This window comes from Camelina sativa, chromosome 6 (assembly GCF_030686135.1).
Source record: "Camelina sativa cultivar CO46 ecotype springtype chromosome 6, ASM3068613v1".
Lineage (NCBI taxonomy): Eukaryota > Viridiplantae > Streptophyta > Magnoliopsida > Brassicales > Brassicaceae > Camelina > Camelina sativa.
Genome location: NC_141885.1, coordinates 2,721,052 through 2,747,648, shown reverse-complemented (window position 1 = coordinate 2,747,648; position 26,597 = coordinate 2,721,052). Strand labels below are relative to the sequence as shown.

Genomic DNA, 26,597 nt, shown 5'->3' with positions numbered 1-26,597 from the left:
TGCGACGATGGGAAAAGGGTTCCGATACCGACACGTGGCATGTTCCCTACACATGTCCTTGTGCTATGGCCACAGCAAAAGCCTCACGCTGTCGGCTGAGATTTAAATTATCGAGAAAAATGTATGATTTGTATTTTTCTTCTCCACTACGAAAATAATAGTATATCTTTCGAACATGACATGATGACATAATTTAATAAAAATTGAAGGAAAATAAAACGAGTTCGAAAATGAAGCTAAAGACAATCATAGAGCGAAGATATAGTACAAAGCTATAATAGTGAAATTAGTTATAAAAATTAGTTCAACAAACTGTTTTAAGAATAAAATGCTATTATATGAATGGGCAAGTTTTAATATAAGATCTAACCTATAACTACAAACTTTAATAAAACTTATCGGGCTTATCTATATGGATAGTATCGTGGCGCTAAATGAAGACGAAAAGACGTGATAGCGATGCGCACCAGAACCGCCTCTTAATTCTTTAATTCGTAACATATATTACAAAATTTGTTTATCAGAGTTTTTAGCACTTTTTTTTTTTTTGAATAATAGCACTTCTTTTTTTCTCCACAAAAGAAAAACTCCATTTTAATATTAATTTTATGAAAATTTTAAACTGAAGTTGATGTTTTAATTTTTTCTTTTGGACCTTAACAAATATATTTATTATTTGGTTTGGCAAAACAATATATTTAATATTTGAAGTTCCGATGCTTTAGAGTTACATATTTTCGTATATATATATATATATTTTTTTTTTTTTTCCATTTTTAACATGTGTGTAGCCGTGTAGGGAAATCAATAGTTCATCAAACTGAAAAATTTTATAGTGTTTTAAGTATATAAACTGATGAAATCACTATTTAGATATATCGTATAACTTTTTTTGCCAAATTTTTTAAAACGTCCGTTTTATTCGTTTGCAAATAGAATCTTAAAAATAATATATTTTTTTTCATTATGTATACATTGTTCAGCTTCATACTATATAAACAGTCAGTTAGGTTTTATTTACTAGTAATTAAATTGAAAAGAAATATTAAATTAAATTTATATTTTCGTTTCATCCATAATCCATTCGTTATTGATGGATAAAAAATAAAGAATTTTAAGAGTACCTCCATCAAAAAAGTTGCTAAAATATTATAGAAGAATTAATTTAATAATTCTTGTATGATTTAGTTTGTATTTCCCTTCATTGGTAGAATATTTAATCTAATAATTCTTGGTAGAATATTCTCTCCTTTCTCTCTTTCCAAAACGATGCCTTTCCTTTCAAAACTGTTTTCTGATCTCTATTGTTTCCGGTCGGTTCCTTTTATCTTTTCAATTTTTCCATTTATTTCTCTTTACAGTTTTTAGATAATTATTTCCGTAAATCCAATTTCTAAATCCCCATCATTTACTCCTTTGGAAAGATGATGTGGTCAGATCTGAGTCATGTAACTTTATTGACACCACTCTCGGCTTGTGTGGCGTTTTATCACACCCAAAGTTCATTGGGAGTCCTGTTTTTGAAGAGGAAAAGGGTTGTATTGGTTCGTCTCTGTCGCGATTGTAGTTCTATCCAAACACGCGTGTTCATTCTCTTTTTGTGGAAGAGTGTATTTCTAACCTTACTCAAGTCTCAGCCCAAGAGTAATTGTGTCAGTTTATTTCCATCTCTTTTTGATGGTTGTCTTTTCGCCTTCCATGTATGTCTGTTTTAATTTTATTTGTCTCTTTATTACATGAGAAATGGAGCTAAGATTAGGATTTGGGATCCGGGAAGGAATGTTGGTGATACCATTGTTTGGGTGATGGATTTAGCACTGCATCGATTTGGCTATTGTTGTATTGGCATAGCGAATTTAAATGAGGGCTTGATCACATTTAGGCGACAATATATCATTGGTAATGGTCTGATCTGGGGATTGAAGAACGATTTAACAAAGCATCGATGGAACTTTATTGTCATGATAAGGTCACAAGAAATTTGCGTAGTGTTTGATGATGTTCATGTCACGATGTTGATCGAGTCTGTACAAGGGATGGAGACGACTTGGTTTATTCTTGTGGCACTGATTTTACATTTGTAGAGTCAAAAACTTATGACTATGACTATTCACATTTATCGCTTATTGGGTGTTAATGATGATGGTGTTGAGCAGAGTGTGAGATCAAACAAAGTATTGTGGCCTCCGGTGAGTTTCAGAGTTTTGTTGAAGTTTATCAAGAAGATTGCTTCAAAGGATAGTAAGATGGATATTATTACTATATTGAAACTAATTGTGAAGAATATTACAAAGTCGAGATATCTCAAAAAGACTTTGGTACGGAAGCTTTAGTACCATTATGTCTATATTTCAGAATTATGTTTGGACACATTGGTTTTACAGTTATGGTTCGCAAAAAGAAAGTTCAGCCACAAAATGCTGCAAGCAAATCATAACAGAGAAAAATCAAATATGAAATTGAACAATAATCGATTTTATGAATGGTTAGCGAGTAAGGCTATTCTTCGGAAACATCATTAATTTTCTTGTATTTTTTTTAGTGTATGACATATACATTTGCGTATATAATAATTGTGTTACACTATATAAGTTTTTGTAATTACGCTTTGAAAGTTCGATTTACGGAAAAAAAAAACTTGATTGTGTCAGTCTGTGATTGGATGAGGGAAAAAGAATTTTTTTTTTTTTTCCGATTTTCTCTCTCGTTTATCTCGTCTCTCTTGTTGCTTTTGAAAGTAATAGGATCTCTACAGAGAAAAGCAGAGAATTGAAGGATGATTCAATTGGAAAGTGGATTTTCATCGACGGTATCATCATCTCCACCGTTAGAGACGAGATCGACGATCTCGGTTCATCAATCCGGCAGACCTTTGGTTGACCAAATCGGATCTTATAGTGGTTAAATCTCCAACGGGGTAGTTCAATAGACTATATAAGTTTTTTTCTTGGTCCTAATCTTATTGATTTCCTTTGGATCGACATGCATTACCGTTATAGGGATGTGAGAAGAAATTAGGTTTGTAGGAATTAGAATCGATTTTAGCAAAGTTTGAAGGTGATAGAATCTCATTTCTTAATGCGGTAGGAATTAAATCGTTAAGCAACGAAAAGGGCTAACCAACATGCATATACATCCTCACATCTTCAGATTGCATTCAACTGAAGTTTAGTCAAGTCCTGTTCATTAGTCAAGTTGGTTTTGTGTTTGATCTGAATCTTGTAGCTGTTAGATGCGCTTAGAACTTGGTATTTTCTCTTCTTAAAGAAACTCATGTTGCTCGAGTTTTAACCTCGTGACGTTAGATTGTGTTTTCTCATGTTCTTATAATCCTTTTTGAGTTCTTATCTTTTTACCTATGCTTCTCTCTGCATATTTCTTCGTCAATGCCAAGAATGACACTTTCATAATCTAATACTCATTATAATAATGTTACTTAAACTTGTTATTGAACTAGTTGTCAAATTCTTTGAAGGGTTCGAATCAGGCAAATATGGTTTGTTTTTTTTCTTCTTGCAGTGAATCCAAGATTTGGTATGTGTTATATATATATATTTGATTGAATCTGTTGAATTTGTGAATGATCAGTTTAGAAAGAAGAATGCAGAAACTAATTGACTCTATGGTGATTTTGATTTTTGTTTAAAGGGCTCTCGTGTGGCAAAAAAAAAAAAAAAAAAAATTGAGGAATTGGCAAGAAGGATTCAAAACAGAATGGAGTTTAACAAGCAGCAACAACAACAAGAACAAGTTAAAGTTTCTTCTTCTTCTATGGAGGAGAAAACGAATCCTTCCTGCATTTCTCAATTGAATATATCTCCTCCTCTGCCATTGCCACATGCGGCCAACATGGCTGGGGATTTACTCAGGAGGGGGGCAATGGACATTCCGATCCAGCAAGCTTGGACTCTGATTTCACTGAGTACAAAAAGAAGGTCACTATTATTGTCGAGGACTGCTGACGACGTGAAAGCAAGGATCAACGACTTGTTGAAAGAGTTCGTGATGAGTGGAGACAAAACCGAAGCTTTTAGATGCATCAAAGGATTGAAAGTATACAAGTCTTATAAATTTAAACAAAATACCATAATAATTTACAGTTAAAAAGAAAAATATTTTTAAGAACCTCAAATTTAACAACCTTTAATAGACCTATGAAATATTAATTTCACTTTTTTCAAAATTAAGAATAAAATTTGTTTTAAGATATTTTTATTATATTCTTTGATGAACATGCCTAAGGTAAGATTTGTACATAGTTTGTTTGGATGGTTCTCTACACATGCTCACCACTTCCATTAATCGTTATTCGTTTCCAATAGATTTTGTTGTTGTTGATTTTCACATTGTCACGAGAAGAGAGATAGGTCTTTTAAGATATGAGCAAATGTTGATCTTAGCCTTATATATAAATTTTGTATTTTTATGACAATTAGTTTTACGTACTACTGCTTAGTAGAGAGATCCATCCGTACTTTAAAATTTTATTACAATTTTTTCTTTATTATTCGAATTTACATTTTATGAAAATTAAATTTATAAATGACGTAAACATGTTTAAGGTCAACTATTGCATCAAGAGACTTCTGCCAAGTATGCAACAAACGAAAATGCTCCAAATACATACTCAGTTTTGTTTCATAATTTCTCCTTTTTAACTCATTTTGAGTTTAATGAGAGTTTATTTGAATATTAATATGTAGTTATCTATTTTTTCCCCCCAAAAAAAAAAATATAACTATCTTCCATAAACTTTTTTGTTGAATTTTTTTTCCTAAAATTCCAAACAAGAAAATCTTACAGATATCTCTTAGAAGATTCGAAGATAAAAGTATTTAACCACTTTTATACTATGGATGCTTACTTTAAGATTCATTTAACATTCGTTTAAGCAAACAAAAATACTAAAAGATGGTATTTCGCTACAAAAACATACCCGAATAGATAAATGTTTAAAAAGTCAGAGATGAATGTTCAAAAAGATTTTTTTTTTTTTTTTTTTACATCAATTATTGAAAAAGAATCGGTCAATGTGTTTGTTAGTTCGTATCACATTCGAGTCTTCTGATATTTGTTTCACTTGATTGCAACCAAACTGATGGGCCTGATTCCATCAAAAATGACGTTATGACACAACTAAAACCTGCTCTATTATCATGTAACTGTGTTTAGTCTTGGCATATTCATTAGAAAAACATTTTGCCAAAGTTTGAGAACATATTTTTAGATCAAAAGAAATATTGAGAACATATGCATCTTTGGAGATTGAAACCAGCGTCTATATGTGTGGCCAAGATGTGTCTTAGTAATAAAATTCTAGAGGTTCGATTGGTAAAATCATTTTTACAATGTTTTACTTGAGTTAAAAATCAACATATATTGAAATGTTGTAATCTTACTTAAGTTGGCAAAAAATAGTTTTCAATCAAATTCACTAGAGTATGACTCTGATTATAAATTAGTATATTTGATTTTTCTAAATTACCAAATTCTTCATAACCAAAAACCAACATTCACAAGCAGTCATTTTGATTAGTAGCTATTGAGTTAATATTGAAACTTTTTTTTGTTACTCTTAGCATTTAGCAGTAATAGTCGTTCAGCTCCTGGTCATATTGACATATGCACTCTAGAGACCGTTTATACTTTGAAAAATCATCCAATCGAAATTAATAATAAACAAGAATGTTATAGATTGTTTGATAAGAAAAAAATGATAGTCACAATAAGCTTGTAAGTGGTAAAGTTGAAACGAACAATTAAATAATTTATGATGAATGGTGATAAACGGTTAGTCAAAAAACTAATTAGTAAAAAATATAAGAAATAATAAAGGTAAATTATGTTTTTATTTTTAGAAAATCCAAAATAATAAATACTAAGGAGACTTTTTCCGTCTTATTTTCGTAAACAAATAAGGAGTCAAACTTATTTTTTTAAAAAAAGAAAACTAAATCATCCTTATAGTATTTAATTCATTTGATTTCTAATTATTTAAGTCACTTAAACTCTCATTTAAATGCCTTTGAAATCATCTATACTTGTACTTATTATTTATTTTTATTAACTATTAGTTGTTAGCTACACATATTCTTAACAAAATATTTTCCTCTAATGTATTTGAATTTTATTTTATATCTTAAATTAACAAATTGTTACTAAGATATCATTTAAGTTGGGAATTATTATATATGTTTTCATTTTTTGGGGTCAAAATATATATGTTTTCATATTGTCAATAACTATAATTATTCTGATATATATATTTTTAAGCAAAATACTATTGGTATTTATCACTTTTTGAACTAAATTAATTTATTTTATATTATGGCTACTTATTTGTTTTTTTTTCTGTTCTATTTAGCCACTTTTAAATATTTAATTAGATTAAACAAAAGATATAAAGAAATACTGAGCGAGCCAGAATATATGAAACTCTTGTTTGGATGTAGGGCTGTATTGTTGTAATGTGGCATATTTAAATATACGGATATTTGACGTTCTATCAATAAAAATATAGAAATATATACTGATTTTTAATGGGACGCGAATGTAATTATGAATGTTTTTAAAAGGTTATAACACTGCAAACTATCCTTTATATAATTCAGAGTAATAGAGGAATAATTAAAAGCTAGAAATAATTAACTAAATATTTTTTTAACCGAAAATAGCATTTCTCTCTTTTTTGTTTTTTTTTGTTCACCTAACATTTGCTCTAATGAATTAGATTTGGCGATAATATTTGACTTCAGGATGGTCGTGGAGATTTATGTACTTGATATTGCTTTATGTACTCACCCGTGATGTGTTGTACAATTCTACATGTTCTTTGTTCTCTAATAATTGTAACGTTTTCTACTGTCTTTTTAAAAATTTAGTTAAGTTTACGTTTTTCTTTTTCTTTGGATTTCACTTATTTTTTAGTCGGTTTGACCTTTTATTTTTCTTTCTTTCCTATCTAGATCAGCGATGTGCTTGATGAACTGATTTTAGATGGTTTAATTTGACAATATTTCTGAAAAAGCTTAATTCTTTTTTAAAAAGAAGATTATGAGATGTTAATGGTTTTGAAGGCTTAAGTTTTTTTTTTCCTGATAACACTTACTGCCTTTTCTGTTTTTTTTTTTTGGTTATATGGGAAAAGTTCATGACTTTATTTTTACTTAAATTTTAAAATTCATGTATTAAATGATTTCTCGATAATCTAACAGAATTACTTTTAGATTTTAAATCTGTTTGAAATTAATGTAATTACAATTTAATACTATTTTTATGTTTGGTTAACACTGTTCTTTTTCTTTCAATATTGAATATGTTCTCAGAGACTCTTAGCCGAACCTAACTGATCGAGCATCTGTGCCGCAACGTACTGGACTTCGACTCTGATTCAATTTTTGTAAGGTTCAGAAAATTTAGAAAACGACATCTGAAATAAATAATAAAAACCAAAAATATATATATATATATATATATATATATATATATATATATATATATATTTTTAACACCTCCTTCATTCATAGATTCAGAATCTTGTACAAAAGTTGATACATTAGAGATACACCAACACTGAGTAAATCAAAATACACATCCACAAATACATAACCAATCAATAAAAAGAAGGTAGAGAAGTGAATTTCTATGACGCTTTGGAAACCGAAGCTTTACTCTCCAATAGATAAATAAATCTGTTTCTTTCCCTCTCTAGAATCAATCCCAAAGTTATGAGATCGTCGTTTTTGACTATCTTCTCATGGAAGAAACTCCACAGTCGTCTAATATTAGTGATGATACTCAATATCTTCTCTTGCATTAATTCTTCGATTCTCCATAAGTTTGTTATGTCTGGATCCCAAATTCGTCGATCAATATGCCATAAATCTCTTTTAACTTTATACTCAATCCCTTTCAGTAAACGGAGAAATCTTTCACGGAGATAACAGGCTCGTCGTATGTTGAATCAAGTAACCAAAACATTCTAACGCACCAAGAATGAATTGCCTCCCTAAAGAGAGGAAGATGTTGGAAACGATTGCGTTTCCACTTTCTAAAAAAAAAATCCCAAATCGAGATTGCATAGACTATTTGCTCAAGAGAACTCGAAGTTACACCTTCTGCTTCACGGTTTGGCATCGTTTTTGCATGGAACTGATAATCCATTGTAAACATGAACACAAACACTGCCACCATGCAAAAGAAGGAGATAGATCAGAAACAAATTCGATATAAGTGAGTGTCTCCCATGACAATTATTGAAAACAGAAGAAGAAAACAAACTTAAAAGCAAAGAAGAACCACCGGCAAGTGCCGGCGGCCCGTAAAAAGCAATTTCAGTTTTTTTTTTATTTTAACAAAATAATATTTTGTTTTTTATTTTCTTTCTAAAAATTAAAATAAAAACCAAAAAAAGGACAAAAATATAAAAAGAAATGGGATATATATAAAAAAGGCAGAGATCCGTGATCCCCAAATGAATCGTTCATCCACGCGCCAATGTCTACGTTTGAACACGCGCTATCTCTCTCACTTTACCGACCCTTCGCTTCTTCTCTTGTCTCTCCAACTATAAATTCTCGAATTTCCCCTCTTCCCGATTCTGCACCCATAATCTCACGTTAATTACAACATTGCCACTCATTAAAACCATACCATCTAAACCAAAAGCGGTAAACCGTACCGGTTGCTACAATTTCTAAAGCTTATGGTCATGGAGGAGAGGCTCACTGGGACTGACTCGGTCGGGAAGAAACGAGTCAGAGAAGACGAGTTAGGCCTTGACGACTCGCCGGATGTGAAGCGGTTGAGAGACGATTTGTTTGACGACTCGGAGACCGACCCAGTGGTTCAAGATCTTGACTCAGTCATGAAGAGTTTCGAAGATGAGTTGTCGAACATCACGACGACAGCGGTGCAGCAAGGCTCTGCCGAGACTCAGCCGGATCTTGGTTATCTTTTTGAAACTTCTGACGACGAGCTGGGTTTGCCTCCACCTCCTCCACAACCGCCGACGCTTTGTACGGAGGAGACGGTGACGGAGTTGGTACGGGTTTCGTCGGATTCATCAGAGGTCGCCGAGTTATCTGGGTTTGAAATTGAGGATCATGTTACTACGGAATTCGGAACTTGCGATCTTGGTGATGGGCTTTTCGAATATTCCGATGTTTGTTTAGATTCCGGCGATTTGTTTTCATGGCAGCCGGAGTTTTTACCGGCGGAGTAATTTCGGAGTTGTTTTTTTTAACCGTAGCGAAACGGTGGCTCGCTTTTTTTTTTTTTGTTTTTTTCTTTCCTTTTTCTTTTCTCTCTTTCATGTATTTAGGATCTGATATGTTTTGTTAAGTTTGTAGGATTAGAAAAAATCAAATGTTTAGTAGGGAAAAATGGCTTAGATATGTTTATTTGCTCCCTTTCTCAAGGATTTGTTCATCTTTAGACTTTAGTGGACATCTTCATGCTTTGTTTAGCTGTTGTTTAATTTAAAAAAAAACTTTGAAAGTATCATTCAGAGAACAGAATCTGAGATCAATCATATGTTCATATCACAATCTGGGATTTATTATTGGTAAATTAAATGTCTAATCGGTAGTTTAATATGCAGCTGAATTTGGTAAGACGTTTAAAACAGTAATCAGTAACCACAATGTTTCAACTCGAGTTATATTAATTTGGGATTTGAGAATTGAGATGTTTGCTCTAATACAAGCTATGAGGCCTTACCTGAGGAAAAGTCAACATTTGGACTATATTGACCAGAAGGCCCATTACAGAGATGCTAGGTAATGGGCCACATCTGGCGCTATTCTCTTTTCCTAAAGAGCCTGTGGTGGACTCTGACTGGTAAACAGTTATAACAAGAAATTATTTGTGTAATGTAAAACCCAAAATGATAATTCCGGACACCCAAAATACAGATACAACACAAGTGAAAGAACAGATCCAAAAGCAGAAAGAACTAAGAACAATGGAGATTTAAAATTTTTACTTAGAGAACAAATGGCTTAGGATATTTAGAAACTGATTTTGTCATTTCGTGTTCGGTGGGGAGTCTTATAAGGTCAAACTATCTGGATTTTCAATGATCTTTGCAAAGGTTTGTAAGAAAGCAGCCAAGTCAGCTCCATAGACAATGCGATGATCTGCAGTCACATTCACCTGCCAAACCAAACAAAGCCAAACTTAATCTTACTTTATAGAAGCTCCCCTAATAAAGCTATAGCTCATGACAATCCAATCAATCAGGCAGGTTCACCAAACCAATCAAGCAGGTTCTTTCTTAATCAAAGATCAAATCAGTTTTTGTTCCATGTGAAGTCAAAGTCAAACTTACCACCATTCTGTTTTTCACACTGAAGAATCCATCCTTGTCAGCAACTACAGTTGGCTTCGACGCTCCAACAGCCATAATTGCACCCTAGAGATTTTGAGAACAACAAGATAAGTAGATATAGCTTGTAATCACTGATCATAAAGAGGCAAGTTCAGTTTTATTTTATATACCTGTCCTGGCGGAAGAATAGCATCAAATCTATCCACTCCAAACATACCGAGATTAGATAAAGTGAAAGTTCCTGCATTCCATACATATATATCTCCTTAATCACAAATCCTTAAAACACACTTCACATGTGTATCATCTAAAAAGTAAAGAAGAGTACCAGAGGTGTATTCATGGGGTTGCAGTTGCTTGCTTCTAGCTTTCCCTACCAGCTCTTTCCATTTTTGGGATAACAAGTACAAATCCAACTATTAAAGGAAAAAAAAAAAAAACATGACTCGCACATTCAGTTAAACAAAGCAGCCTAAGACTGTTCAATCACAACCTAGCTACTTCCTTCCGAGAACTAAATCACATTTGGTTACCTTATCTGCATCTTGTAGAACAGGCGTAATCAAACCGCCATTAATAGCAACCGCCACAGCAACGTTAATGTTACTATTGTAACTAAAACTCTTCCCATCTTTGCAGCTTGCATTGACCACAGGATGCTGAGCCAGAGCCATCCCTGCAGCTTTAGCCAATAAAGCAGTCATCGTTACACCCTTTGGTTTCACCTGTAAACAAAAATCAGTGATTTAAGCATTCGCTTCATACAATACAACATACAGAACAATGTGTGTTTCCATGTTTTTTCAACTCAATCCCACCTTCTCGTATAGTGCATCGAGAGCATCAGTGTTCACAGGATAACCAACACGGAAGGTAGGAACAGAGAGACTCTCAATCATATTCTTCGATACTGCAGATTGCATTGCTGTGAAAGGTACAATGCTTGAATCAGGCAATAGAGGAGGCAAATTGGTGGTAGTAGCTTTTCCATTCACCGCTGCAGGAGGAGGAGGAGGAGGCGGTGGTGCCACAGAGGATTTAGACGGAGCAATTCCAGCCGCCGTCTCTACATCAGTAGCTGTAACCCTACCGAATGGTCCAGTTCCAGCAATGGATCCAATATCAACCTTATGCTGTTTAGCAAGCTTCTTAGCATAAGGAGTCGCTACAGTCTTCCTCGGACCATCCGAGGCAGCTGTCACCGGAGTCGGTTGAGCGATCGCCGGAGCAGGAGATGAAGTAACCGGAGGAGGAGATGGAACAACAGCCTCCGCCGCAGAAGATTTCGAAGCGGCTTTAGTCTTAGCTTCTTCGATCTCAGCTTCAGTCTCAGCTAACAATCCAATCGCAGCACCAACCGGAGCTGTTTCACCTTCTCCGACGACTATTGCGGCGAGGTAACCGTCGTAGAACGTTTCAACATCCATATCAGCTTTATCAGATTCAACAACCACAACACTCTCTCCCTTGGCGAGTTTCTCGCCTTCGGTTTTGATCCACGACACGATTTTGCCTTCCGTCATTGTTGATGATAACGCCGGCATGAAAATTTCGCGAATCTTTGATCGGACGGTCATCACACGGCGGTGAGAAGACGGAGGAATCGAGGAGCGGAAGACGACGCTGCGGATGGATGGGGATACTGATGAAGCGAATGAAATGTTGGATTTGGAATTGGTTAGTGAAGCTGTTGATAAGAACGAAGATGAAGAAACCGCCATTGTTGAATCACAGAGATAAAGAGAGACAGAGAGATCTGAAAGAGATTTAGAGAGAGTGAAGTGGACGGAGAAGACGAGGTCGAAGTTCGTTAAGCGTCTTCACCTACATTTGTATCTACCATGTTGGAGTTTTAATAACCGGATAATTAATTAAACCGGGTCAATTTTAATTTAATTTCCGGTTTATGTTAAACCATCTAGAAACAAAGCAATATTATTAGATGCTTCTCAATGGACATTAGGTAACATAACAAAACTGGTTTTGTTATATATCTTCTCTGCTCTACCTAAGTTAGAGAATCAGATTCCAAAATCTCAATTTATAAGTAATCTTTGTGTTTTCTTAACACCAAAACATATCATATAACAGTGCTCTTTTGTCCCATGTCGGAAAAGGTTTGTTATTTTTTCTTATTAACAATACTTTGTTTGGATTGTGTTATAAGTTGTTTTGTTTTGCTTTGTTGGTGAAATGCAGAGGCAATGTTGTGTTGTGATGAGGCTTAACTTGGATTGCAATGCTTGTTGTAGAAAAGCTAGGAGGATTATCATCAATATGAAAGGTTGGTATATTTTGGCTATATAAAATAATATGTGAAATAAAATGAGCCAAGAAATATTGTATATTAGAAGAAGTGAAGTTCAAGCTGAATAGCTGAAAAAACAAATTATTGAAAAAAAGTTGAATGTTAATATATGTTTTGGATACTTTTGTTTTGTATGAAGAAGTTGATACACACATGATCAGCAAAAAGGAACGTCAAGTAATCATTTGCGGACGATTTAGACCATCGGATGTTGTAGTTAAACTGCAAAAGAAGATGAAACGGAGGGTTGAGATTCTCGAAATTGAAGATCTCTCCGGTGGCCATGGAGGAGGAGAAGAAGGACAACACGAGCAAGAACAACCATATGAACAACCGTATGATTATTATCAACAACCTGATCAGTTTACCACACCGTTGTTGTGTTATTATTTATCTCTCTAATTCCTTTGTTGTTCATTCTCCAATGCATAAATATATTTACAAAAAAAAATGTATAAAACTATAAAGAATTACAATTGTGTATATTATATTTATTACCAACACTTTACCACACCATTATTGTGTTAGTTAACTATAATTTGTTTGTTATTTTTCTCTTTTTTAGATTTTACTGTATTTTTCAGGATATAGAAAATAAGATTAATTTAGTAAAAATCGTAGTTATTCATGATTTTTATGTCTTCCTTATTTCTACCATACCAAAAAGAATAAAAATATTTACATGTCTATATGATTTTTTTTTGAAAATTACATGTCTATATGATTTATATGATTTGTGTGTAAGAGTTTAAAAGATTTAATATATCGCATATTTTAGCACTAGTAATTTGGACTCCAATGTCGAAATTGTTTTTATTTTCTACCTATTTTTTTTTAACTACGTAAATTATATGTAGTCACTTATGTTTTTTTTTCCAACATTTATTTAATCACTTATGTCAGAATCAGTAAATCAGTATAATTGGGTGAAGTGGTGAACCTCTATTTTTATTTTCATTTGTATTTTAATTTTATGCACGCGTGTCGTATATTTTTACATAAATAATTTTTTTTTTTAACTAGGTTTTGAATCCACGCTACGCATGGGTATATTTGATATATTTTGATGAAAATTATGATTGATGACAATAGTAAAATATTATCTTATAAAAAATTTAAATTAGTATTAAAGAAAAAGTTAAATTTTCAGATACACAATTTTTTGAAATATAAAAATCAGTTGTGTTATAAAATCAAATCTGATCGAAAAAATCATGAATTTAACTCGACATCCAGGCAAGGCGAATTAAACTGATGACCTCACATATCCTAAACCATTTCTTTGACCACCAGAAAAACAAAACAATTTTATCATCATGAATTTAACTCGTTTTCATATTTAATTGATCGGTACCACCTATGTTTTCGTGTTTTTTATTCATTGTTTTCTTTTTCTTCATATTCTTTCTTGTCATTTCTATTGTCAAATTTTGTGGTAATCGTCATCATTACTTTTACCGTCTGGTTCTTCCTACTCTTTTTCTTCTTCATCCTGGTCAACTTCTTCACTTTCTTCCACTAAAAAACATTTTTTTAAGACTACCATACAACTTGTTAATCCATCAAACTCCAATAACAAAATCATTTCTTTTCTCATAAAAGTAAAAAATAAGATAAAAAATAAAAAAATTAATGAAAAAATATCAACTTATCTATAAAATCATATACAAAAATATATTTTACAGCTCATAAGAAATAAAAAGTACAAACGTAGATAAATAAGATAATTTATGTTTTACATAAATATTTATAATATTTTAAACTTTTAAAAAGTTTCGAAATATAAATTTTGAAGCTTTTAAAAAGTTTCAATATTTATAATATTTTAAAATTTTAAAATTTAAAAATTATAATATTTAAAAACTTTTTAAAAACTAAGAACTTTTAAAAGTTTCAATATTTATAATATTTAATATTTTAAAAATTTTCAATATTTATAATATTTTAAACTTTTAAAATTTAAAAATTATAATATTTAAAAACTTTTTAAAAGCTAAGAACTTTTAAAAGTTTCAATATTTATAATATTAAAACTTTAAAATTTTTTAAATATTATAATTTATTTTTTTGAAACTTTTTAAAGTTTAATTTGATCAAATAAAAAACCGAATCAAACCGAATATACTTTTAAACTTGGACGCCTGATAAATCAAGCTTTCCTGCTCATTCGTTGTTGGAAGCATATTAATCTTATTTATTCTGGTTCTGAACCATTGTCTAAAAAATTTATAGCCGATGTGGTTAAAAGTTTTTAATATTTATAATATTTTAAACTTTTTAAAATTTAAAAATTATAATATTTAAAAACTTTTTAAAAGCTAAGAACTTTTAAAAAGTTTCAATATTTATAATATTAAAACTTTAAAAAATTTTAAATATTATAATTTATTTTTTTTGAAACTTTTTAAAGTTTAATTTGATCAAATAAAAAACCGGATCAAACTGAATATACTTTTAAACTTGGACGCCTGATAAATCAAGTTTTCCTGGTCATTCGTTGTTGGAAGCATATTAATCTTATTTATACTGGTTATGAACCATTGTCTAAAAATTTTATAATCGATGTGGGATATTGTGCATAGTTCTTTTATTTCCATAAATTAAAATTTTTTTTTTCTAAACAATTTTGGAAATTAAAAAAATATTAATAAATTATATGTCAAATTCTGATTGGTTATTTAAAATAATTTTTAATATAGAAAATTTCTGTAGATTTTAAAAAATGTTAATTAGTGAAGTATCTAATCACAATTATAGCTCCAGTTTTTATTAGTATAATTATAAAGACGGAAGTACTCGTGATTCGTATCCAATTTGATTGAGCCCTCAACCCTAATTTCGATTTCGACAATCTCTCTGATGGCGAACGGCAAGCAGATCGAATCTCACCACCGCAAGCACCGTCGTTCATCTTCTTCCTCCGACGAAGCCGATAAATCATCGAAGCGGCACAAGCACCGTCACCACAAGCATCATCACCGCAGGCATCATCGCCATCACCGTGATAAGAAGCGCGGCGATGAAGTTCAAACCGCCGGCGATGAGACAGAGGCGATGGATGTTACGGAGGCGGATCCGAGTGGAGTTAGTAACGGCCGTGAGGAGGATGTGGAGGAAGGGGAGATTCTAGAAGAAGGTGGAAGCGGCGCTGTTTTGGTGAAGACGGCAGATTCCGACGGCGAGTCAGGCGAAATCAAATCCGATCAATTTCAAGATAATGATTTGGTCTGTTCTTATCCCTCTTTTTTAAAGTCTTTCTTCTAAATTATGTTTGGATGGTGAATTTAGAGAAGGGATGGTGAAATTAAATCATATATGAAGCTGAATTAATGATAAAGCTTTGGTCTTTGAGAGTTTTCTTTAGATAACCTGAGTGTTGCACTAGGCGTTCAATGGAGACTGATGGCTTTCCCTTGATTTGTAAGAACTGGTTTTATGTAGATGCTCTTTTCCCCTTTTTTTTTTTGTATTGTACTTTTTTTCTTTTTTTGTATGTTCTCAGTTGCGTTTTCTATCTCATATATTTATTTTCTGATAAGTGTTCTGAAAATCTTGTTGCGACGTTTGCAGCCTCCCCTGGCGAAAAAAGGGCGTCAAGGAGAAGATGTGAGTTCAAATGGTGTTTTAACTCGTGAATCTGAAAGGGAGGATAAGAGGTTGTGTAAAGAAGCTGAAGATCCTTCAGAGAGAGTTAGTAAAAGAAGGTATGCGAATGGCAGGAGCTCATTTTCTCCAGAAAGCTCTGAAGAGAAGCATAGGAGCAAAAACAGGTCTCCGTCAAACAGTAGGCAGTCTAACGAAGTCCGTGCTCGGAGTAGATCTAGGTCACATGATAGGGAGAGGGAAATTTCACGATCAAGGATTGTTGCGGAGGATGAGTTTTCGGACAGAGGAAGACATAATGATTCTAGTAGGGATTATCATCATGACAGAGTTGACTCAGGTAGGACTGAGGAAAGATATCATCGACGTGGGCGATATGAGGAAAATGACAGACAATATAGTCGAGACGTGTTGGAAAGAGAAAGAAGTAAGGAGAAAGATATGGACAGGGACGGAAGCATAAGAGATAGGGATTCAGAAGGAAGTAAGCGAAGAGAGAGAGATAGTGATCGAAGGAGGGAAAGAGAGCGAGAGAAGAGGAGGGATATAGAGGTTGACAATGAAAGGCGAAAAGAGAAGGAACGAGAGCGCAGCATTGAGAGGAGAAGGGAAAGGGAAGGAGATTATTTACGAGATAAAGACAATGAAAGAGGTAGGAGTAGAGATAGAACCAGGTATAACAGCAGAGAGAGTAAGAGGGAAAGGGATAGTGAAAAAGATAGGGAGAAAGGCAGAGAAATCCAGACTGATAGGGAGAAGTATAGAAGTAGTGATGTGGACTACTGTGAGATGAGGCACGGACAGTCTAGACAATCAAGATATGATGCAACAGATGACTTAGAAATGAGAAGGCCAAATTCCTTTAAGGCCCATAATTCTAAGGATGATAAGTCAGAAGAGACGTGGGGAAATGATGAAAGGTAAAAGTTCAATAACCTGTTCCTTCTAAATATTTTGTTGTAGATCATAAATCTTTTGGGTATGTTGTTTGGCTCTTAACTATTTTGCGATCAGGTCCCGAAATGAGGATGGCCAAGATAATGACGAAGGAGTTGTTTGGAAAACTCCAGAGGAGGAAGAAGAAGAACTAAATAGAATCAAGGAGGAGAGCAGGAAGCGAATGCAAGCCATACTGGATAAACATAAGAAGAAGCCTGAGCATCAAAATGAACTTTTCTCTCAGGATAAGCCGAAAGGTATTCTTCAATCTTTATCGCAATGTATCCATATTCTTCAAATATGAGCTTTCTTGTTTTGTTTGGAGCTGTTGCAAGATATCTTGAGGTTTTCAGTTGGTCATAAGAAGTGGTTTATTTTGTTTTTAATGTGAAAGTCAGTTGCATTGTGTGTACCAAAATAACTACTTAGGTTAAGAATGAAGCTGAACCTTTCAGCTTGTGGAATATGTGAATGGCTCTTTTAACAGAAAAACTGCTGGTTTGATCCCAAGAAAATGTCTTTCTTCATACAACATTCTCCATAAATTGTTTTGAGATTTGAGCTTCTAGGCATTCCTAGTGATTCTTCTGTTTTTTTGTGTGCCAGATGTCGTTCAGGAAGCTCCCCAAGTGTCGGCTTCTGCAGTTGTCATAGCAGCTAATGTTGGTCAAGCCAAATCTAACATTGATGCTGATGATGACAAGGCATCATTAATGGCTCCAGCAGGGCTTGGTGAAGGTAGCCCAAAGGTGCGTTAGCAAAGGAAACCTTGATTATTTCTTTGGTATTGATGTTCTTGTTGGTTGTGAGTGATTCTTGGTTTTATATTTATGCTATAAATAATCATATATGCACCTGATGATGTTTCTCGATCTTATATTCTTACATAATTTTATTATTCCAGAGTGAAAGATCAGCTGACATGTTCCATGATGATATCTTTGGAGAGTCTCCAGCTGGTATTCGGAAAGTGGTATGTATTTTACTAAACTGTACTTGATATCTTCTGACCGTGTCATATTTGCAGTTTAGTAAACTTCTGATATTGTCATCTTAGGTTTCTTTTATCGCAATGAAATTACTAATTTGATCGTATTGAAACTCTTTTTTTTCGTAGTAATTTGAGGAAAATCTCTGTTTGCTGTGTGAGGGTTCTTAACTTTTTTTCTCCTTATATTAAACCTACTTCTTTTAGGGATGGAAAGGTGACGGTGTTCCCATGGTGAGGAGCGGGCTTCATGATAATTGGGATGATGCAGAGGGTTATTACAGTAAGTGTGTTTCTCTCTACTTTTCACTTGTGAAAGGTGAAAGTACCTCTGCATTTTTTCTTTTTTTGAAACAAAGATAGTGTCTTTTCTATTTAGGCTATCAGTTTGGCGAGTTATTGGATGGTAGATATGAAGTCATTGCTACTCATGGAAAAGGTGTCTTCTCTACTGTGGTTCGTGCAAAAGATTTGAAAGCTGGACCTGCTGAACCTGAAGAAGTGGCAATAAAAATTATTCGTAACAACGAGACGATGTAGGTGGTGCATTCTCTAGGTCCCAACTAAATCTTCGAATTCTTATGCGATGTCTAATATAATCTCTATGCTTTTGTGGCTGATTACTGTACCGCATTTTGTTTAGGCATAAAGCTGGCAAGATTGAGGTTCAGATTTTGAAGAAGCTGGCTGGCGCTGACCGAGATGACAGGCGCCACTGCGTTCGTTTTCTTTCAACCTTCAAGTATCGCAATCACCTTTGCTTGGTGTTTGAGTCTCTCCATTTGAATCTTCGTGAGGTCTTGAAGAAGTTTGGCCGCAACATTGGTCTTCAACTATCTGCTGTTAGGTCGTATTCGAAGCAGCTATTTATTGCCCTTAAACATCTGAAGAATTGTGGGGTTCTTCACTGCGATATAAAACCTGACAACATGCTGGTCAGTTTTACTTTTCACTGGTTTTCTCCTACTTGATTCACCTAGTTTTTAACACTTGGTCTTTGATTTGTTTAGGTTAATGAGGGAAAAAACGTGTTGAAGCTTTGTGACTTTGGTAATGCAATGTTTGCTGGTAAAAACGAAGTTACGCCGTATCTTGTTAGTCGCTTCTACAGATCCCCTGAAATTAGTAAGTTTTATTTGCTGTGAGAAGAATCATATTTTTGGATTGTGAAGAGGATTTTCCGTTGATTACTGGTAAAGAATATGTGACTGAAACATCTATATTCTCCATTGCAGTTCTGGGGCTCGCCTATGACCATCCGTTGGATATATGGTCTGTTGGCTGCTGTCTGTATGAGCTTTATAGCGGGAAAGTTCTTTTCCCTGGCGCCACAAACAATGATATGTTACGCCTTCATATGGAACTGAAAGGTTCCTTCCCTAAAAAAATGCTTCGCAAGGTAAGCATTGAAATAGATTGGGTGTTGTGTATGTCACCTTGTTTTGAGCAGTATCAAAACGTCCTCTCAAATGAAAACTTTCCATACAGAAAAAGGGAGCTCCATATGTATGGTGGTGATCTAGTTGTATGTTTAAGAGAATCTTTTTTTAATGCACGTTCTAATGATTGTGTTATTCGGTTTTACAGGGAGCATTTATTGACCAGCACTTTGATCATGACTTGAACTTTTATGCTACAGAGGAAGACACCGTCAGTGGAAAGGTAAAAAACTAGTCCTTATATATGTCGGGCACTTTGCTGTTTGAAAACCAGTTGAGGGTGAGTAATTAGTTACTTTTCCATTTCAGCTGATGAAGAGAATGATCGTAAATGTGAAGCCGAAAGATTTTGGTTCAATCATTAAAGGTTACCCTGGTGAGAATCCCAAGATGTTGGCTCATTTCAGGGATCTCTTGGACAAAATCTTCATCCTTGATCCCGAAAGGAGACTGACTGTGTCACAGGCATTAGCTCACCCATTCATCACTGGCAAGTGAAACTACGTTGCCATTTTCTCTGTTATATCAGGAAATGCTGTTGTCCTAGATATCTATCTGTACATTATACATCTTAATTTTTAATTTTAAGGTTTCTAATCTTTGAATTGTCTCTACACCTTCTGCTGCCTGAGAAAGCTTTGGTTACAATGTCGACATGGGTGGAGTTCTCATTACCGACGATTCTCAGGGGACTTTACTGGTTCTCTATTGTAAGAAAACTCGCTAATGGCGCTTTCTTTCTTTATACTGCTGTGTAATCATTGGCGACTTTACTCACTGTAGAAGTCTATGTTTTGAAACTTTTCATCTCAATAAGGAGAGGGCCATTCTGAATTATTTTTATAATTCTGTGGAAGCTCTGAGAAATATCATTTGTGGATAGTAAGATGCTTTATTATCTCTTCTGGTCTCTCAAGGGCCTGATGTTGTTTTTCTCCAGGACATCTACCAATGCTTAGAGACAGTCCTAACATCTTTCAATGCTTAAAAGGCACACAGGAGAAGGTACAATGGTTGCTTACTGGGAGTTTTGTGATAGCAAAACAATAATTTGAGTGAACCTTTGTCATCTGTATTGGCCTATTGTGTTAAATTGGATGAATTTGTGTTGCTTTAATAGGCTTTAGAGTTTGTCCTTGGTTCTTATATGTGCTAGTTGCTTTAGTAGGCTTTAGAGTTTGTCCTTGGTTCTTCTATGTGTTAGGGTATGTGCAGATTCTTTTGTGATGGTTTTGTTTTTTTGCCCGAAATAGTTACTTTTCTTCTTTCTTATTTAGTTTCCACTTCCTTTTCTAGTGTTTTTGTGTTTATATAGTATCTGATAATTGGTATTACTGTGATTCCGGAGGTTTTGCTTGGAGGAGAGAGAGCTGCAAAAGAAAAACATACGAAGGTATATTAAAACAATTCTCCTTGTCGGACTTCCTTTTTTTTTATTTTTTTTATTACCTCCTTCCAATTTGTTTCACTGATTATGACTTTTATCTATTTTAGGGTCCTTACTCTCTCCTCCTGCAAGTTTGGTAAGTATCTCGAACTTTATGGCCAATTTGAGTTGCTGTGGTTGTTCTTTTTTGTTTATTGTGCGGGTAGAAGTCGTTACGTGTCTATTAGCACTAAAGTTTTCTTTTGGCTGCCAAGGTTTAGACTAAATAGTGCTTTAGAACTCCTCTCTCTGGATTTGCGAGTAGTTTTCGTTGCGCATATAATCTCTTGCAAATATATTTTGTAGGTTTAATGATTTGTGTGGGAAGAAAACTAACATTTGTGATGTAACTTGTGATATTAGTAGCGAATATATCTATTGATTAGTTTTGTTGTGTGTGGATATACTCTATGTTGATAGATGTCTCATTGTAGCCCAAAGGAGATGATATATGTTATGTCTAATAGTAGTTGGGTTAATATTTGTGTCTGTTACTATGAGCCGACTTGATTTTAAAGCTTTGGTTCCTGTCACTCTGCAAGTAGTTGATTCACTCCTCTGTAGAATATGAAAATTAGGTAAATACAAATGAATCCGTAATAACTAAATGTAAAGACATTCAGCCAAGTTGTAAGATTTTATGTATGGGAGTTTTAGAACGTATGAAGAAATTATATGTTTCATTGGAATTTAACAATTTTTAAAGTGTTATTTGATTTTGATGATTCTTTTTCTTCTGTGATCCATGATTTGCTCAATGTTTTATGTTGTGAGATTTTATGTACGGGGGTTTTAGAACGTATGAATAAATTATATGTTTCATTGGAGTTTAACAATGTTTAATATGTTATTTGATTTTGATGATTCTTTTTCTTCTGTGATCCATGATTTGCTTAGTGTTTGAAATTATTAGATGTTTTTGTAAAAATAAATTTTGGTTCGTATCTGTTTGGTAATCCAACATATCCCAATATATAAAAAAATTCTGATACTACAAAAGTGATTTGACTTGGGGGTATGTAAAATCAATATAATGGGATTGGATCAACAATCAAGGATTGGACACGGTCAACAGTCTTGGCCTTGTCGGGAGAGCCATGACCATCGCCATGTTGATACATGCACTGCGACATGCGTGCCAGGTTCATTGCAGCTTCCACAAAACCTATAGAAAGTGACGAAGAGCGACCTGCCGTTATCGTTTCGTAGTTCATCTCATCCCACGTGTCACTAATCATCTGCTGAACGTGCGCTCGAGCATGTTCCTGTGAAGCTCCGTTTTCGTGCATGTAGCATTGTACCGATTTGAGAACGTCACCTCTAGTCATTTCATCCTACATGGTGGTACATCATATAAACAAAACACTCATGTATGCTATGACCATGGTTAAAATCGATATTAAAACTTACGTACGATTCAATGCAACAACTAGATGTTAGAAGCTTAGATTATTTACCGGTGAAGTTGCAAGGTCATTAGCTAGGCGGAGAACAACGGCAGAGCATCGGATGACATGTTGCCGGTGTTGGGACAAAGACTCCAGTATTTGAGTTGAGATTTGGTCAGAGAAAGTACAGTAAAAGTGAATTAATATTGTTGGGGCGGATATTGAAATGCGAGCATTTTGCATGTATTCTTCCAAACTTGGTTTGTACCCTCTTTTGTACCATTTTGCTTCGACTAGATATGTTTTACATAAATCTGCCCACTGGATTTAACAAAATATAGAAAATTAAAACTCTATATATGTATATTATCTAATAAAAATAACTAAATGTTGAAACTTACTGATTTCTTGAGAAAAGGGATGACGTCAATATTTTTATATTTGAGGACATCACACCCAATGCCATTGGTTTCATTGTACAAGATCAGAAAACACAACCTCATGTACTCGGGAAGTTCATCAAGGCGATTTATATCCCAACTGCAGTATATATAGATTTGTTTGATAATATCACTTTTGTTCGTAAAATATAGTATATATAATGTAGTGTTCTGTAATTTTTATAATATACTAAGAACGTTAAACGGAAATATACGTGGTAGAGTTCATACCTTTCAACTATGGAAGTGAAGATTTCAAGTTCTTCAAGAGTGCCATAAACATCGTAGATGTCGTCGATGGTTGTAATAAGTGCATTAACTATAGTCATGATCCGACGGACATATCCAAATTGCGGTTCGTATATTACTCCAATATTCCAAAAATAATTCTCCACTATTCTGTCTCTTATAAAGGGAAGTTTATTAGCCAAACATGTATCCTTCCACCAGCTTCAATATCATTAAAGGGAGAAGGTTAGAAAGAGTATATATACAGTATATTTATAAATTATACATATTTATAATTCTCCACTATGCGATGTATGCAAAACAAGTTCTATATATTGCTTCTATTTATCTATTTTACCTTGAAACGTATTTGAGATCCTCTTGATAAGCAGTCTGTACGATATTGAAATCGATTTTGGCTAATTCGATCAAGACAAGATTCTTCGTGTCATGTTTCTTCTCGTATGCGTCTATGTACCATCTCGTTTCTAGTCTTTTCATTCTCCAATGGTACGGCATTTCTAATGCATGAATCGCCTTCTCTCGTACCTCAATGTTGTAAATTTCATCATCGACAAATTTTCTTATTTGCTTTGTTGCAAAAGGTCTGATGACTTTATGCAATTTAGTATCCGATTTCGTGGAGAGATACGACGCTTCGTACAATGAAATGATATTTTTTATATCTTCATTCATGAACGTATTACTTTCTATTTTGTTGATGATCACATCAAATATCTCTGCAATAAACAGTCTAGTTAATATATATATATATATATATATATATATGATATTAGATACAACAAAATTTTAATTTAGAAGTTGTATTATTTTGTTTTCCACTGAATATTGAAAATACAAACTAACCTTCTGAGACATCAAAACCATGTTGTCTAAAAATTCGGAATTCGAGTGCAGTTGCATGCAAATCTTCTTCGTTATCATCTCTGGAAACATTATTTCCATGTTTAAGATGAAAATATGTTAAAATAGTATTGATTTCTTGCTCAAAATGATACGAAATCCCAAGTTTTTGCAGTTCGTCGATGAACTCTAATAGCTCAAGACGACTCTTCGTCTCAACATCAAACATCTTCTTCACTTTTTTCTTCAACAGATCTCTACTTATCACTTTTTTCGCATTCTGCATATACCATATTGTAACTAACTAGTGAGTCGGTACATCTACTACTACTAAAAGAGATAGCAGAAAGTACATAAAATGATGAATACATTACATAAAATAGGTGAGACTGAAACCCTAAACATGCATGACGAAGATAGTAAATAAAATGATGAATACTTTACCACATATTTGTTCTCGATTGAGAGAAGATAACGATGGTCCCATGGAGAAGGTTGATAGTTGACGGAGCGTCGACGGAGGTCAACAGAAGTAGCATCCGCCGTCGTTTTGGTTATGGACTTGCATATAAAACGGTGAGGACGTTGAAAATGAAAATTGTGGGTAGAGGTGTTTTGGTAAATAGAAGCTGAACTCATACATAAAGTAGCCATTTGGATTGCAAGTTTTTCTTAATAGAAGTTTCCCTTGGTTGAATACATTGGACAACACATACGTTTATATAGACAGAGTTCGAAGGAGTAATTATGAATATTAATATATATATATATATATATATATATATATATATATATAGAAATTAAAAATCAATTTGGAACCAAAATCAAGTAATCTTGGCTAGACCAAACAATCCAAATTTGATCATCAATCTATAGCGTATTAATTGCTGTCTACTTTAATTAAAAGATCTATAACTTGATTCTAATTCATTAAACATCTCTTAATAAATTTGAGGAAAATCACAGGATAGATCAGTTTTCAAACTCGTGTAGACAAAGGCATAATTATCCAAACTTGATCATCCTATCTATAGCTTATTGCTTGCAGTCTACTTTAATATTGATTCTAATTCATTAAACATCTCTTAATAAAATTTGAGGAAAATCACAGGATAGCTCAATTTTCAAAGTCGTGTAGAAGAACTGTAGAAAGAGGCATAATTTGGTTGTCAAGTTTTTCCTGCAAAATAAAATCTTCCAAATGACATTTTTACTTAGTTTACTCTCAATTTAAAAACTACGTACATGTTAAATCCGTACAATTGAATATAACCTGCAGTTTAACTTGTTGCCACTATCATAAAATTTATTAAATTATGAGAAATTGCATATAAAAAAATGAATTCATGATACGAGAAATCTATATATATTTACAATTGTAATTTAGAAAATCTAATGAATATGACCGGAAGAACTCATCGAAGAAGATAGATATGAGTTTTAAGTTACATGTTACATTTGATTATGTAAGTTTGAAATGTATTTTATGCAAATTGAAGGTAAATTTGAAATAACAAAAAAGCATTTAAAGGTTTTTTCTTTTGTTGCATTGCATAAAGCCTTTTGTTTTCTTAACAAAGCAAAACTGATGGTTTTAATTTGTAGGAAAAATAACTAAATATTTCTATTTTTTTTTTTAATATTTAGTAGTCTAGTACAGTACCAATTGGTTGGGCTATTTTTGTTTGTGTCCAATCTTTCATTTCATTAAGATTAGTCGTATTTGACTAAAAAACAAGAACATAAATTTGGTAAGAAAAGACTTGAGATGTTTACAGAAAGGACGTGAGTTGCCTATTTTACAGTACAAAGGTTACACAATTTCAAATTTCAAAATAATAATTGTCCATATTTTTGTGTGGTTAACAAGATGTTGAATTTTGTGTGGCCAATTCATCTATATCAACGAACACTCACTCACTCATGTATGTATATATATATATATATATGTACACACACAAACATATATGTATGTATATATGTTTAAGAAAAATTACCTCAAATGTCATTAAAAAAGACTATGATAATTCATCTAAGTTTTGTTTACTACTTAACTACAAATGATAGAGTTTCTACTTTATTCAACTAAACATATTGCATCATTTGTGTCAAATGACAAATCTCTTTGTTATTTTAATTTTTTTTTGTTAACCATTGTGCTATAACAGGCTGACCCATTAGCCAAATTACTACATTCGTAAAAAAAAACAGAACTCGATCTCTGGTGTGATGGTGTCTTTTACAATTAGACATACCTCCTGTCACTGCACTAAAGTCACTTCACTAAAAACATTATTTTAAATTCACTGTTTTTTATTATAGTATTTGTAAATATATTTTAAAAACATTATTTTAAATTCAGTGTTTTTTATTATAGTATTTGTAAATATCTTTTAAAATTAATAACTCTCGACCGTTCCAAAGATTATCTAGTTGCACAAAGCCCGAATCCTTTGGACTCCATGAGCCTGGGATACTAAAATGAAACACTGATGTGATGGAACTTAGAAAAGACTCTAGAGTAAATAGTGGATTAATGAGTTGGGTTCTAAGAAACATGTTTCGGCTTTTATGACTGAAGCTGCAAATGTTATTAAGTAATGAAAGTTTGCTTGTAATTAAGTTAAATGAATTGGTGATTCGG

General features: G+C 33.3%; 5 protein-coding genes and 1 long non-coding RNA gene across 16 annotated transcripts; 4 read left to right on the top strand and 2 right to left on the bottom strand.

Annotated features, from left to right (window-relative positions):
* Window positions 1–2,618: 2,618 nt before the first annotated feature.
* Window positions 2,619–4,209, top strand: LOC104790209 (uncharacterized). Of its 2 annotated transcripts, none has more exons than XR_015560325.1 (2): window positions 2,619–2,917; window positions 3,649–4,209. It is a non-coding gene; the product is annotated as an uncharacterized LOC104790209 (long non-coding RNA). The 2 variants fall into 2 exon arrangements; XR_768658.3 differs by lacking the exon at window positions 2,619–2,917 and adding an exon at window positions 3,123–3,534.
* A 4,409-nt stretch (window positions 4,210–8,618) lies between these two features.
* Window positions 8,619–9,223, top strand: LOC104790208 (uncharacterized). Its single transcript, XM_010515912.2, has one exon. It carries the CDS (start codon window positions 8,705–8,707, stop codon window positions 9,221–9,223), a length of 519 nt encoding a protein of 172 aa, XP_010514214.2. The 5' UTR covers window positions 8,619–8,704.
* A 641-nt stretch (window positions 9,224–9,864) lies between these two features.
* Window positions 9,865–12,168, bottom strand: LOC104790207 (dihydrolipoyllysine-residue acetyltransferase component 4 of pyruvate dehydrogenase complex, chloroplastic). The gene is made up of 6 exons (XM_010515911.3): window positions 11,149–12,168; window positions 10,864–11,055; window positions 10,659–10,746; window positions 10,501–10,571; window positions 10,331–10,414; window positions 9,865–10,155 (listed from the first exon to the last, which is right to left on the bottom strand). Exons 1-6 carry the CDS (start codon window positions 12,049–12,051, stop codon window positions 10,051–10,053), a joined length of 1,443 nt encoding a protein of 480 aa, XP_010514213.1. The 5' UTR covers window positions 12,052–12,168; the 3' UTR covers window positions 9,865–10,050.
* A 185-nt stretch (window positions 12,169–12,353) lies between these two features.
* Window positions 12,354–13,154, top strand: LOC104790206 (uncharacterized). Its single transcript, XM_010515909.2, has 3 exons — window positions 12,354–12,447; window positions 12,530–12,614; window positions 12,778–13,154. The coding sequence occupies exons 1-3, from the start codon at window positions 12,436–12,438 to the stop codon at window positions 13,038–13,040; spliced, it is 360 nt and encodes a 119-aa protein (XP_010514211.1). The 5' UTR covers window positions 12,354–12,435; the 3' UTR covers window positions 13,041–13,154.
* A 2,227-nt stretch (window positions 13,155–15,381) lies between these two features.
* Window positions 15,382–22,734, top strand: LOC104790202 (uncharacterized). Of its 10 annotated transcripts, XR_015560312.1 has the most exons (18): window positions 15,382–15,863; window positions 16,209–17,161; window positions 17,256–17,437; window positions 17,787–17,929; window positions 18,085–18,153; window positions 18,376–18,451; window positions 18,548–18,704; window positions 18,812–19,103; window positions 19,179–19,293; window positions 19,404–19,567; window positions 19,756–19,830; window positions 19,917–20,097; window positions 20,197–20,317; window positions 20,548–20,612; window positions 20,956–21,000; window positions 21,102–21,130; window positions 22,090–22,403; window positions 22,499–22,734. XR_015560312.1 is itself a non-coding variant. In XM_087455753.1 (13 exons), the coding sequence occupies exons 1-13, from the start codon at window positions 15,498–15,500 to the stop codon at window positions 20,202–20,204; spliced, it is 2,781 nt and encodes a 926-aa protein (XP_087311879.1). In that variant the 5' UTR covers window positions 15,382–15,497; the 3' UTR covers window positions 20,205–20,444. The 10 variants fall into 10 exon arrangements, 2 of the variants coding, with proteins under 2 accessions (XP_087311879.1, XP_010514208.1); XR_015560310.1 differs by having other exon boundaries at window positions 22,090–22,734; XR_015560311.1 differs by lacking the exon at window positions 22,499–22,734 and having other exon boundaries at window positions 22,034–22,480.
* LOC104790204 (1,8-cineole synthase 1, chloroplastic) lies at window positions 21,982–24,820 on the bottom strand. Its single transcript, XM_010515908.3, has 7 exons — window positions 24,398–24,820; window positions 23,957–24,233; window positions 23,448–23,829; window positions 23,093–23,311; window positions 22,823–22,961; window positions 22,491–22,742; window positions 21,982–22,367 (listed from the first exon to the last, which is right to left on the bottom strand). The coding sequence occupies exons 1-7, from the start codon at window positions 24,605–24,607 to the stop codon at window positions 22,059–22,061; spliced, it is 1,788 nt and encodes a 595-aa protein (XP_010514210.1). The 5' UTR covers window positions 24,608–24,820; the 3' UTR covers window positions 21,982–22,058.
* Window positions 24,821–26,597: the final 1,777 nt, after the last annotated feature.

What these genes read in the sequence shown, in the direction of transcription:
- LOC104790202 (XM_087455753.1), top strand. Translation starts at nt 15,498, where the DNA reads ATGGCGAACGGCAAGCAGATCGAATCTCACCACCGCAAGCACCGTCGT. An exon ending in TAAAACCTGACAACATGCTG is followed by an intron (nt 19,104 to 19,178) that starts GTCAGTTTTACT and finishes TGATTTGTTTAG; the next exon opens with GTTAATGAGGGAAAAAACGT. An exon ending in AAGACACCGTCAGTGGAAAG is followed by an intron (nt 19,831 to 19,916) that starts GTAAAAAACTAG and finishes TTTCCATTTCAG; the next exon opens with CTGATGAAGAGAATGATCGT.
- LOC104790208 (XM_010515912.2), top strand. Translation starts at nt 8,705, where the DNA reads ATGGTCATGGAGGAGAGGCTCACTGGGACTGACTCGGTCGGGAAGAAA.
- LOC104790206 (XM_010515909.2), top strand. An exon ending in GATTATCATCAATATGAAAG is followed by an intron (nt 12,615 to 12,777) that starts GTTGGTATATTT and finishes TTTTGTATGAAG; the next exon opens with AAGTTGATACACACATGATC.
- LOC104790207 (XM_010515911.3), bottom strand. Translation starts at nt 12,051, where the DNA reads ATGGCGGTTTCTTCATCTTCGTTCTTATCAACAGCTTCACTAACCAAT. An exon ending in TTCTACAAGATGCAGATAAG is followed by an intron (nt 10,747 to 10,863) that starts GTAACCAAATGT and finishes TTCCTTTAATAG; the next exon opens with TTGGATTTGTACTTGTTATC. An exon ending in CTATTCTTCCGCCAGGACAG is followed by an intron (nt 10,415 to 10,500) that starts GTATATAAAATA and finishes CAAAATCTCTAG; the next exon opens with GGTGCAATTATGGCTGTTGG.
- LOC104790204 (XM_010515908.3), bottom strand. Translation starts at nt 24,607, where the DNA reads ATGGCTACTTTATGTATGAGTTCAGCTTCTATTTACCAAAACACCTCT. An exon ending in TCCCTTTTCTCAAGAAATCA is followed by an intron (nt 22,743 to 22,822) that starts GTAAGTTTCAAC and finishes TGTTAAATCCAG; the next exon opens with TGGGCAGATTTATGTAAAAC. An exon ending in ATGACCTTGCAACTTCACCG is followed by an intron (nt 22,368 to 22,490) that starts GTAAATAATCTA and finishes ACCACCATGTAG; the next exon opens with GATGAAATGACTAGAGGTGA.